The following is a 13,163-nucleotide window of genomic DNA, read 5'->3' on the forward strand; positions in this document are numbered from 1 at the left end:
GTGAGTATTTAGAAATTAGAATACAGAGGAGGTATGCTTTAAGATTCGTGTCACATTCAAACGATCGACTAAGATCTCACTATACACGGCCAGGTATTGCATTGGATCTGAGTTCGTGGTAAAGATATTAACAGAGCTGTTTTGTATTAATGCAGTGTAAGGACTGTAAAGTCAGAACAGCACTGCATATGGTTAGGAGTTAGGACGCTGCATGAAGCCAAAAGTACTCGTTTAATATATTTACGCCTGAGTTCGCTTGTGGGCCGTCGGGTTCAGATCTTATATTACTTGTGGTTGGTTAAAAAGGGCAAGGCAAGTCAGGCAGGCAGGGACTATTTCGTATTTCTGAAACGAAATATAAATTTCAGAAGCATCGCATGCAATAATATCACAATTTTTACCCAAAATGTAAAACTTAAAATAATCACAATAGTTTTCTAAAAGTACTTTTCACTTATTAAAAAAAGTCGGGTAGTTTAAATCGGGTAACTGGCAATGGCGTAGTCAGAATTTGAGTCAAGGGTGGACAGAACAATTCAACAATAACTACAAAATTTTTAGAGAAAAGGTTTTTGTCCACAGTCTTCTGTCCACCATTTGTCTACAGCGCTATCCATCCCGTGTTTAACTAAATTTAACGGACACCGGTCCCCACTTCTAACCACTTACTCCGCCTATTTAACCTTCCTTCCGTGCCTCTATTCCCTTTTGTGAATCTCATTTTCAAAATATTTCTTCTCCGATCAACTTGTTTCCTTTCTGAGGCGATTTCTTTCCGATTTCCTTGTTTTCATTTGAAAATTTCTGAGGCGATTTCCTTGTTTTCGTTGTTTCTCTGATTTCTGAGGCGATTTCCTTGTTTGCGTTGAAAATTTCTGAGGCGATTTCCTTGTTTTCGTTGTTTTCTGAGGCGATTTCTTCCGTGACTCTATTCACCACATCGGAAGTTGTTTATGAAATCTCTTATTCTTATTCTTCCGATATCTTAAATCGATCGATATCTTAAATCTTTCTGAAAGTCAGTAAGATATCGGAAGTTGTTTCTCCGATCTCTTATTCTTATTCTTCCGATATCTTAAATCTTTCTGAAAGTCAGTAAGTTATATCTGAAAAAGGATTGGACCGATTGATCGTGGAGCGCGATCGAATAGAAGTTGTTTTTGTTGAAGAGCACGGCAAAATTCAAATCTAGTAAGTTATTTTGTGTTGAATTTGTTGTTTTCGTTGTATGCAGTAACAGATCTAGCATTTCAAATGAAATCTGGAGGAAAGAGATAATAGAGATGAGATATGGAGTATTGATCTGTTAATTTTATTGTATTGTCCCATTAATTTTACAGTATTCATCTGTCATTTTACAGTATTCATCTTGTGGAAATCTGGAGGAAATAGATGATAGAGAGGCGATATGGAGTATTAATCTGTTAATTTTACAGTATTTTCTTGTTAATTTTACAGTATTCATCTTGTCATTTTACAATATTCATCTTGTCATTTTACAGTATTCATCTTGTAGAAATCTGGAAGAAAGAGATGATAGAGAGGCGATATGGAGTATTTATCTGTTAATTTTATAGTATTGCCCCGTTAATTTTACAGTATTCATCTTTTCATTTTATAGTATTCATCTTGTGGAAATCTGGAGGAAAGAGATGATAGAAAGGCGATATGGAGTATTGATTTGTTAATTTTATAGTATTTATCTTGTAATTTTACAGTATTCATCTTGTGAAAATCTGGAAGAAAAAGATGATAGAAAGGCTTCTTACTCATCCGAACAATATTCAATTGAAAATTCTACTGTATACAAGATTCAATTTTACAGTTCTGCTGATTCAATTTTACAGTATACAAGATTCAATTGTAAATTTTACTGTGTAGAAGATTCAATTTTACAGTATACAAGATTCAATTTTACAGTATACAAGATTCAATTTTACAGTATACAATATTCAATTTTACAGTATACAATATTCAATTTTACAGTATACAAGATTCAACCCAGTGTTAATAACCGCTAATAACTAACTCTAACTGCCAATAACTTTCTATAACTGTAATTTTCGAAAGTACAGTTTGAAAGTACATTTATTTTGTCATGTTGTGCAAGTTGCAATCTTTTTCTAACTATCATGGGACCACTTCAAATAGTTGCTGGATGTTTTGTGATTAAGTGATATATTTTATGTGATATATTGTATAATTATACAGCATGTAGAAGTAATTTTACAGTATTCGCGCAAGTCAAAGCTGTGGACAAATGGTGGACAAAAGGCTGTGGACAATTAGACGCCTCCAAATTTTTAAGGGTAATTATAATATCCCCCACCTATCCATCTCCCATTTCATCCCCCAACTAACTTTCTATTTTAGCTATAACTATAACTACTGTTTCTAACAACCTTTATTTCTTTCCTCTTTCTCCCTTTATCTTCCACCTCTATTTTCCTCTTCCACCTCTATTTTTCTCTTTCACCTCCATCTTCTTCTTCCACCTCCGCCTCCCCCTCCCTCTCCCACCTCCGCCTCCCACCTCCCTCTCTCACCTTCACCTCACCTCACCTCCGCCTCTACCTCCCTCTCCCACCTCCTCCTCCACCTCCGTTTTTCCATTGATAAGCTCCCCTCCCTCTCCCACCTCAAAATGATAAATACAATAAGCTCCCTCCCTCTTACACTTTCGCCTCGGTTTTTTCCCTCTATGCCTGCTGCTCCTGCTCTAGCGAACGTTCTGCCGGAGATCATCCGTCACTCCATCCCAATCAAGCATGCCTCTGCCAGAATGAATACTTCAATGTGTATGAATGAATACTTCAATGTGTTTGAATGAATACTAGAGCACGTCTCTACTGGGTCAGATCTGTTACTGTCGATCGTATAAAAATAATTTTGTATATGTATATGCAATTAATTTTTTTCATGTTTATGTTCCCCTTCCTCATGAAGTAGCGAGTTTTGCAAAAAACAAAACTTTATTAATGGTGAATTAGGCCACTGCGTATTAAATAAATGACATAAAAACAAAATTTGAAAAAAAATAGAGATATATGAATGAATACTTGATGTCTTAGAGATGAATACTTCAATGTGTATAAATGAATACTTAATATCTTATGTATGAATACTTGTGTGACAAGATATTAATACTTGTGCAACAGACAACTCGAAAGTATGTCATCATGGATCTCATTTGAAAGATAAAATTGTGTAGAAAACGTTCGTGGTTTTAGATTTGCAAAATTCTTCCCAGATCGTCAGAAATATTGGTTAGATTGAACGGAGAAAAAAAAAACCCACCTCTAAAAACATGTAAAAAATGGATGAGTGATGTGTCCAGTTTTTATATTTACACTTATACGATGAGGATTAATACTTTCCCGATAAGAGATGAATACTTGTGCAACGGACAACTCGAAAGTATGTCATAATGAATCTCATTTGAAAGATAAAATTGTGTAGAAAACATTCGTGGTTTTAGATTTGCAAAATTCCTCATAGATTGTCAGAAATATTGGTTATATTGAACGGAGAAAAAAAACTACCTCTAAAAATGTGTAAAAGATGGATGAGTGATGTGTCCAGTTTCTATATTTGCACTTGCACGACGAGGATGAATATTTTCTCGATGAAGATGAATACTTGTACAACGGACAACTTGAAAGTATATCATCATGGATCTCATTTTAAAGATAAAATTATGTCAAAAACATTCGTGGTTTTAGATTTGCAAAATTCCTCACCGATCGTCAGAAATATTGATTAGAATGAACGAAGAAAAAAAAATCCCACCTCTAAAAACGTGTCCATTTTTTTTTTTAAATACTTGATATATTAGGTATGAATACTTGATGTGTTATAGATGAATACTTGGTGCATTATAGATGAATACTTGCGCGCGTCAGTTGTAAAATCTTTCAAATATTATGTGGTCTCCAAATAGTAAGTGGTTCCCCTAGGTAGTTAGTAGTTATTAAAGTAGTTAATGACTGGGAGATGAAATGGATGATTGTTACGGGGATAGCTAGATGCTCCCAATTTTTAATAAATTGAACGATGTTTTGTATTTAACGCTGTCCTTTTTTAGCATTGCCTTTTCTTTTTGTACAGTGGTTTTCCATTCTTTTTTATCGTAGGAGGAAGACGCTCCAACAATGGAGGTAAGAAATATGGACTGATGCAAGAATTTTTGATTCGGGCCGTTATTTAATTATTGTGTAATTGGACAATTTACAAATCAGAGTAGGACAGCATTCAATGTAATACCGATCAAAAAAAAGAAAAAGAAATCCAAGGCTAGACAGCTGTTCACCCCTACAAGCTATTGGCTCAGCCACTGGTAACTGGATGTTAAAATATCTTTCAACATTATTTAGTCGTTGTTATATATTTCTGATGCGTCTTTCAATTTCGTTTGATTTACAATCAGTGCACAACACGAACAAGCTGACTCGACTGGTAATTGACTTGGCTCATTAATTATATTTCTGAGTCGAGTTCAAACTTCGTCTAATTCAACTTGATCGGGCCAACGGTGGCAAAAAAGCTCATAGCTCGTGGCTCGATCGTGCCTCGTACCTGAGTCGCTTGTTACTGGATTGAGCTGTTAACGAGCCAGCTCACCACTAGCTCGGTCCAAAATTAACAAGTTCGAGCTGGGGCCTAGCTTGTTCGCCAGCTCGATTAGGTATTAATTTGTAAATTTGTATGAATTTGTGTAAATTTTATATTGTTTAACTCTGTTTAACTCGATCCAAAAAGTTTGCAGAATTTTTTTTTTTTCTTAAAACAAGATCCAACCAGACTCAGCTCGCAAACTAGCTCAGAATGGCTTGTCACGAGTTGAAGCTGAGGTTTTAACTTGAATGGCTTAGAAGCTTGCTCAACTTAGCTCGGTCCAGAATTAACAAGATGAGCTAGGACCTAGCTCGGCCTCGGACCGAGCTAGCTGGTTGACACCCCTAATCGGGGAAGCGTATCCTCTGTGGAGCCAATCCCTGCGGAGCTTTTAATCTGATCCGTTCGTTTCGGATCGGACAGATCAAATCAGATTTTTTTTTGAATTGAAAAAAAGAAAAAAAAAATATTCTCAAAATTTGCAAGATCTGATTTGATTTCTCCGATATGAAACAAACAGACCAAATTAAAAGCTCCGCACAGCTCTACCAGAATTGGCTCCGCAAAGGATACGCTTCCCTAATCGGACCCATTTGCAGTCGTATATTGAACTAAGGAAAACTTCGATGACTTAATTAAAAAAAATACAAAAAGTTCTTTTCCTTTTTTTTAATCAGAAAACAGCTGAAAATATTACAACTAACTCCCTGTCTAAAAGCGCAATATAAATTAATGTAAAAAAAAATATTATTATTGGACAAGCGCTCTCTCTATATATTTATGTCGAGCCCATCTACAAATCTAAACCCTAGACGCCTCCATCTCTCTCCATTTCTCCCCTCTAAACCAAGCTTTAACATCGTCTCTGTGCCCGAGGTATTTTGATTTGTATTGTTTTTGCCATCAATTGTTTCAAGGCGTTGGATCAATGATGTAGAATATAAACTGCGTTATCTTCCTGAGAAGGTCATAATAAAATGTCTTTCATAGATGACAAATCAGCATACTGAGATCCAAAAGCTCTTCATCATTCTCTGCTTTTTTCGTCTCGTGCATTCTTTTTCTAAGGTCCCCGTTTCTATTCTCTTCTTGTTTGTTGTGTTGTGATGGATTTGGATCATTTTTAAGCAGTGAACTTGACTAGTTGATGAGACAAGTCAGACAGATGTATTCTTTATTGAGAAGAGTGGTGCGGGTTAACACAGCCAATACTCTAATTTTTACGAAGGATTTTTTATCCGGATTTCAAATTAATTTACATTCATTTCATACGAAGATGATTGTCTTTTATTATTAGATAAAAATCAGATTCTTAACATTTAAATGATATGTAAATATGTAATGCTTTTAGTTTCTTGACATGATGTCATTTATGCATTTGAGTTTGTGTTTTGGTCGGCTCAACGAAAAGATGTTTGAATAAAACATGAGCACCATGATTAACTTCCAGATTTCTTTTCTGAATAATTAAAATAATATAAATTCAAAAAATGACGATGAAAAAGTGTGCCTCGGATAATAAAATAAATACGAGGTACGAGCCTTTTCAAGCATAACACATAAGCTGTGTATAAATTAATTTACGATAATGTATTAGGCTATTAGCTATTTTTAGTAACTCAATTTCAGGAGAAAAAAAATTGCGACTGACTGCAGAACAACGATGAAATCGTATATATTTTAATCTCATCTCTCATCTCCACATAATTTTTGCCAAATGTTCATAAAACAATTACGAAGTCAAACACTAACAAACTATACCGAGATGTTCTTTCTTAAAGTTAAAAAGGCATTTCAGATTTATTTACAGCTGCTCTACTAGATCTACAACAGAAACAATTCATCTTTCACCTCTTTGCCAGTTGCTTCCTTCTCTACTCATCAGCTCGGTAAAAATGCATCTGCTTTAGCGGCACCACCTTATCCTACATAGAGAAAGGTAAACTGTCGACATTAATTCTGTTTTTTGCATTTCTGGTATCAAATACACCAGGTTCTCTAATATGTCTTATAAGAGAGATCATGCCGAAAAAGAAATATGGATTGGGATTAACCTGAGCATTGTCAACAGAATCAGAAGGAAAATAGAGGCCGGTGGAACAGTGCTCAAGGACCTCAGGGCTTTTCATCCATGCTTTGTGTGCTTCAATAGTTTTTAGCTTGTGTCGAAACATCTGCTCTCAAAAAGAATTTAAGTACAAACATTAAAGGAATCACTGCTCTTTTACATATATGCCCAGCAAAACTTTCCAAAGTTTAGGAGCCCATAAAATTAAAATAGCATACCTCAGAGAGAGAGATGCTTGGTTTCTCATATTCTTCTTCTTGCACATGGATACCAGTACCTTGGCATTCGGGACACAGCACAGAAGAGATTTGGTTTTTCTGACCTGCTTTAGGCTTCCGGCCTCTGTGGCCTTTCGGGTTGTTGAGTCGATCTGTTAGTATTTCATATTCACATAGGAGAATCCAGTGCACGAGGCAAGAAGCATGAAATAAATGAAAAGCCTGCACAATAATTTATTGATCTGAGTTTGGTAAAACCTCGATTACCAACGGAATTAAGTAATTATAAATACTGCTGTCAATTTAATTGTATCAATTATAGAAATTTCTTCGTTTTTTATTTTCTTCTATCAATACAATATAACAAGCTGACTCTCTTGGCTCTGGTTGAAGCACCATACCCCAAATTCTGTATCATTTTTTTTTAATTATTATTTTCAGCATAGTGTGTAAACACAGGAAACAGCAAAATTGGAGGCTTACAGGTAAGTGCAACTACACTCACCCTATTATGGATAATTGCATTAGTTTTAGACAAACAGCGGCATGATTTACTAGTATACAAATGAAACTACTTAAATTTACTATTCTTAAGTAATTATAAATACTCAAATCACCCCTGAGATGCAAATTTGTGTCATCTAAATGCCTATTTGCTAGCAAACAGCCAAATAAAGTCACCCTAAATATAACACTTGGTAAAGTCACACCCGTCACACTCATCACACACACACATAAAAAAAATGAGAGAGAACTTTTGTACTCACCCCGTTTGCGTTTCTACTGCTGCATGCGAGAAATCCCGTCTTGCAATTCAGCAGAGCCCCCACATCCTTGCCATGAAGCATTGTCTGTCCACAAATATCACACGCTCGCTCGGCTGCCATCCTCTTTTGCTTCCTCAGCTCTCTTCTCGCAGACTTGCTTGAGAAAACCTTCACCAACTGCTTTGATGACTCACCGTCTCGTTTCTCTGGTGAAATCTGACCATTCGATTCTTCAGATGATGCTTCCTGATCTGAAAACGATTTCTTCCTTTTTGTACCACGCTGACCTGCATCGTCAATCATGAAGTAGGACCCGGCCGATAGTAGTGGATCTAACTCGTCAGAACCACACTTTCTGCCGAGATCGTAGGTGTAGCCGAAATTGACTACTGCAAAATTACACATTTGGGTCATTGCCACTTCGTTTTGAGGGTTTGCTTGCTCTTTGCCCATCCATGCACACCATATTTTTGTAATCCTACCAGGAGATTCATCCTTTTCCAATATTCTATAAGAGACATTACCAATTCCCAATAGTTGTACCTTAAGATTTGAAGCTGCCTCCTTGAGCAACACCTTCGGGATAACGAGAGCACTATCTGATACATTACGGCTCAAAGCCCTACTGCTACTACCACAAATGGCTAGTTTGAGATTTTTATGACGATTTTTACCATGCTTAAATCCATCTTTTAACCGTGAAGTAACTTCACTCTCAGAGTGAATCACCAATGCCTTGCTTTGTGAACCCGCATCTTTATCTTTCTCAATTTGATTCTGATGCGAATTGCTAAAGAAGAGAACCCCATCATTGAACGGCCATGGGACTGGCCCAAAGAGAGTTGCCTTGGCAGCAACATACCTACGCGCATGTAGGTTTCCTTTCAGGTGGTCGAAAAGAACCGTGTCGCTATAGCATGGGGTGAGGCAAATGGTGCAAAAGAAAATTAGGCGCTTGCCATTGCGCCTCAGTTCCACGTAAGTGTGGCCCTTTTGCCTCACTTCCTTGAGTGTTGTATTAGCAGCAATTTCCCTCAGATCTACTGGGCCTTCTTTTCTCAGATCTAATTCCTTCCCTACCATTTCAGAGAAGATACCACTACCCCAATTCCAAGTACTGCTTGAAATAAAAAGAAAACCGGGGGAATAAGAACCCTTCTAGTTGAATTTTAGATGATGAGACTTGCACAGATTTAATATTCAGATCTGTTTCTAGCAAAAATTATACGAAAATGCACCAATTAGTAAGGTAGAGTGATGTATCCGCACATTTCCATCCATAAGATGAACACTTAGAAAGGGCTTGTTCACAAATTCCCCTCAAATTGGCTAGTTGTATAAGAAGAGCAAACAGAAACCCAGCTTCTTGTATAAGAAATGTACTCTGACTACAGAAGCAACTAATTACAGTATGAACAGTAACCTAACAAGAGATTTGGGGGGTAAATCGAACCTCTTTTAAACAAAGAAATATAACGCAGATGAGAGAAGAAACCCTAGTTTCGATTGACTTGAGGTATACTCGGATTACAAAGCGTAGGTACCCGTTGCGCTCGCTGTATCGTAGCTGGTAGATCTTGTTTGCCATGGGAGAGAGCGAGGTAAGCACACAAGGACTCAGCAATCTCCATGGCCATCATCTCCATTAAAACCAAGTGAATTTCAACGGAGAGAGAGGGGAAAACAGAGGGAGCAACAGGAGGTGAAGGAGAGAAAACTTCTCTTTGTTTTGCTTCCCTTTTCTTCCTATTTTATGGGAAAGAGGAGAGAGATGGTGGTTGGTCGGAGGAGGTTGGTTCAGCGAGTAGGGAGAAAGAAAGATGCGGCCTGGAGAGGAGATTCGCTGAAGGATTCTTTTTCGTGAATGATTAAATTTTGAAAATTTATTTCTGTTTAAACATAAATCCAGAATGTTGGCTGAATTCGCATCTTCTGAGATACCTCATATTTTGCGTGACATTCTAGAAAATTTTAACCGTTTAAGTACGTTCCACACGAATCACAAAGCGAAAATAATACTGGCCGCCGCGCTTTCCACGAATAGGCACCGGACACGTTGGTCACGCAAAATGTGAGATACCTCAGAGGATACGCACTCTGGCTGTTTGGGAAGGAGAGGAAGAGAGGATGATGATCCGATTCTTACTTCGTAAATGAATTTTGTAGTGAGTCTAATCGACGGTCTTGAATGGTAAATGAATGACTCGTTACAAAGTTCGGACGCATTAGTAGATGCACATCGAATTTAAGATAAAGATAGGTGCGAGTCGCCGACTGGCGTTGAGTGGATAACCATCAATCCATCATCCATCCATCCATCCATCCATCCATCCATCCATTGATGTTCCCGGTATTATTATTATTATTATTATTATTATTTTTTTTTTGGTATTTCGTTTGAACTTTCTACATGAAAATACGCACATCCGCTTAATTACCGAATGGATTGTAGTGGATGTGCGTGCCCGAGACTCTGTAGCGCTTGCTGTCGAATAATAATTCCAAATTTTTGTGTTGTCAAAATACCGATTTTTTTATTTATATTCAAAAAATAAATAAAATTTTAAAAAATAACCCAATTGCGAGTGAAATTCGAAATTTATCCAAACCGGTTATCCAATAACCGGATTTGGGATAAATGTCTGGTTAGTGGTTCACCGAACTCAAGAAATAAAACCGGTTAACCACTAACCGGAAAGTTTGTTTTTTTTTTTTTTTTGAAAAAAAACCAGAAATTTCTAATTTTTTTATTTTTTGTATTAAAATATTAGAAATGTTGAATATATTTTTTTGAAAATAGATGGAATACAATATAATTTGATTTATTAGAAAGACTGCAACAAATAACTCGGATCAATATTTTTCAGGCCGGATTTTTCGCGGCTATAAGAAAAATTAATATATTTCTTTATGTGTTATTGGAAAAAAAATAAAAATGTTTAGATTCTGAGTTATTGATCCCGGTTCAAAAGTCACTTCTAGATAATCCAGAAAATATTGTGATATTTCTAGGACATTTAATTTATGAAAAGTTGTATCTATTTTTGAAAAAAAAATAAAAACTTTAATTTATTTAATGATTGTTTTTCAAAAAGAATTTTCAAAATAGATACAACTTTTTATAAATTAAATGTACTAGAAAGATTACAATATTTTCTGGATTACCTAGAAGTGACTTTTGAACCGGGATCAATAACTCAGAATCTAAACATTTTTATTTTTTTCCAATAACACATAAAGAAATATATTAATTTTTCTTACAGCCGCGAAAAATCCGGCCTGAAAAATATTGATCCGGGTTATTTGTTGCAGTCTTTCTAATAAATCAAATTATATTGTATTCCATCTATTTTCAAAGAAATATATTCAACATTTCTAATATTTTAATACAAAAAATAAAAAAAATTAGAAATTTCTGGTTTTTAAAAAAAAAAAAAAAAAACCCAACTTTCCGGTTAGTGGTGAACCGGTTTTATTTCTTGAGTTTGGTGAACCACTAACCGGACATTTATCCCAAATCCGGTTATTGGATAACCAGTTTGGATAAATTTTGAATTTCACTCGCAATTGGGTTATTTTTTAAAATTTTATTTATTTTTTGGATATAAATAAAAAAATTTGGTCAAAATACAACTATTGTCCCGAAATTTTTTTAGTTACCGCATTAATTTTTAAAATTTCTGACCGTACTAGTGGTTTTTTGGAAATTCAAAATCTACCATTCACGCATATCAGATCTGCCCAGAAGATCAGGCATCCACGCAAAAATCTGCGCATAACACATTATCCTTTTTTTTTTTCAAAAACAAATAGGGACATTATTAATAAATAATAATGATATTTTAAAACAAGTTACATACAATCTGCCGAGATTTTTATTTTTATCCAATATTTTAAATAATTTAATAAAAATAAAAAGGGTATGATCAGAATTTTAAAAATGTCTGACTCGTGGAAAAAATCCACGGCCCCGTTTTTTTCCACCTGTGAATTTTTTTCACGGTCCCATTAAAAAATTGGAACCGTGGAAAAAATCCATGGCCCGGCCTTTTTTTTTATAAACTCATTTTTTTATAATATATGTATAATATATGTACATATAATATACAATAGCGGCGCAATTGATACAGAGACCTCTGTTGGTAAATCAGCAAGTATGGATTGATATATGAACCAAACTGTAAAAGTGATTACACTAGCATGTAGAGCATTCAAAAATACACAGAATTGAGACAAATTTTAATTTATTTGGATTTTTCTACAGTTAGTTATGAATTTTCAAAGTTCAGCTTTCGGAAAAACTTTAAACATCCATAACTTTGGCTAGGAAAGTCGAATTTGGGTGTATGACCACTTTTCGGAAAGGGGAGGACGAGACGGATCCAAATATATAAATTTGTTGAGGCTATTAATAATATTATTTATAATGTTTAAAAAATTATCTACCGGGAGCATATTCATCAACCCTACATATATAAATTTGCCTGATTTTCTCTGAAAAAGAATGGCAGACCTTTGTAGTTATTCCAAGGATTTAATCAACAGTTAGATTGATGAAGCACAAAAGTTGGTCACTAATTTATTATCTCGGATCAGAAGGAAACCTAGTCTCTCGGATCATGACAATATGAATTCTGAGATCCATTCTCATTTTAATGAAGGGGCAGGGAATTATTGTTCTACACTGATAATTAAGTATCAGAACCTCTTATAATATTGTTGTTTCTAAATTCAATACTTCATCATACCTCATATTTTATTTCTTCATTTTTAAAGTTCAAATGTCAATGTGAACTGCTCAATATGATATCCATACTAAAACATTCTCGAGGATGAAATTTTATAATTTTTGGAATTTTTTTAATATTTTTAAGATAGGAACAAAATCACACACGCAATACTGATACGCTAAAAAATTCACTTTTATGTCAGTGTACCATCGTAAATAGTCATTTTTTACCCTTGCGGATAGTGTCATATTTTTGCAGTGACATACATATACATACATAATTTAATGATCTCTTGGTTTTGTTGTGCAGGAAGACGCAAATAGGTTCTGGTCTGATGAGCTTCCAAATGAGATGGTGGCTGAAATTATTAGTAGTATAGATTTTCCGAAAGATTACCTACATTCCATTACTGTTTGTAGAAGATGGCGCTCTATTGCCCATAGTCTAAAATCGAACCCAAGAAGTGACCTTCAATTGTTCCATCCTCTTCCCATGCTCCTGCTACCACAAAGTGGAAAGAAAAACAAATTACACTATTTCTATATTATTACCAAGAAGAAGGTGAATAAACTCCATGTACCAGAAATTCGTAACAAATGGATATGTGGAAGCTGGAGAGGATGGTTGTCAACCATTGATATAAAAGACATGAACCTCATTTACCTCTTGAATCCCATCACAAAAGTGACGATACCCCTGCCACACCTGTACCTATCTTACCTTGGGGATTTCCACCTCGGCTGGTAATTAGGTTTTCCTGGTATAT

At 35.4% G+C, this 13,163-nt stretch overlaps 1 protein-coding gene and 1 non-coding gene across 2 annotated transcripts; one reads left to right on the forward strand and one right to left on the reverse strand.

Moving 5' to 3' along the window:
- The first annotated feature begins 5,533 nt into the window (after nt 1-5,533).
- On the forward strand, nt 5,534-5,632 carry LOC144557684 (small nucleolar RNA snoR27). The gene has a single exon (XR_013512762.1). It is a non-coding gene; the product is annotated as a small nucleolar RNA snoR27 (small nucleolar RNA).
- A 629-nt stretch (nt 5,633-6,261) lies between these two features.
- LOC144556524 (acyl-UDP-N-acetylglucosamine O-acyltransferase) lies at nt 6,262-9,570 on the reverse strand. The gene is made up of 4 exons (XM_078304904.1): nt 7,668-9,570; nt 6,901-7,122; nt 6,669-6,788; nt 6,262-6,539 (listed from the first exon to the last, which is right to left on the reverse strand). The coding sequence occupies exons 1-4, from the start codon at nt 8,748-8,750 to the stop codon at nt 6,489-6,491; spliced, it is 1,476 nt and encodes a 491-aa protein (XP_078161030.1). The 5' UTR covers nt 8,751-9,570; the 3' UTR covers nt 6,262-6,488.
- Between the last annotated feature and the right edge of the window lie 3,593 nt (nt 9,571-13,163).

This window comes from Carex rostrata, chromosome 7 (assembly GCF_964058835.1).
Source record: "Carex rostrata chromosome 7, lpCarRost1.2, whole genome shotgun sequence".
Classification (NCBI taxonomy): Eukaryota; Viridiplantae; Streptophyta; class Magnoliopsida; order Poales; family Cyperaceae; genus Carex; species Carex rostrata.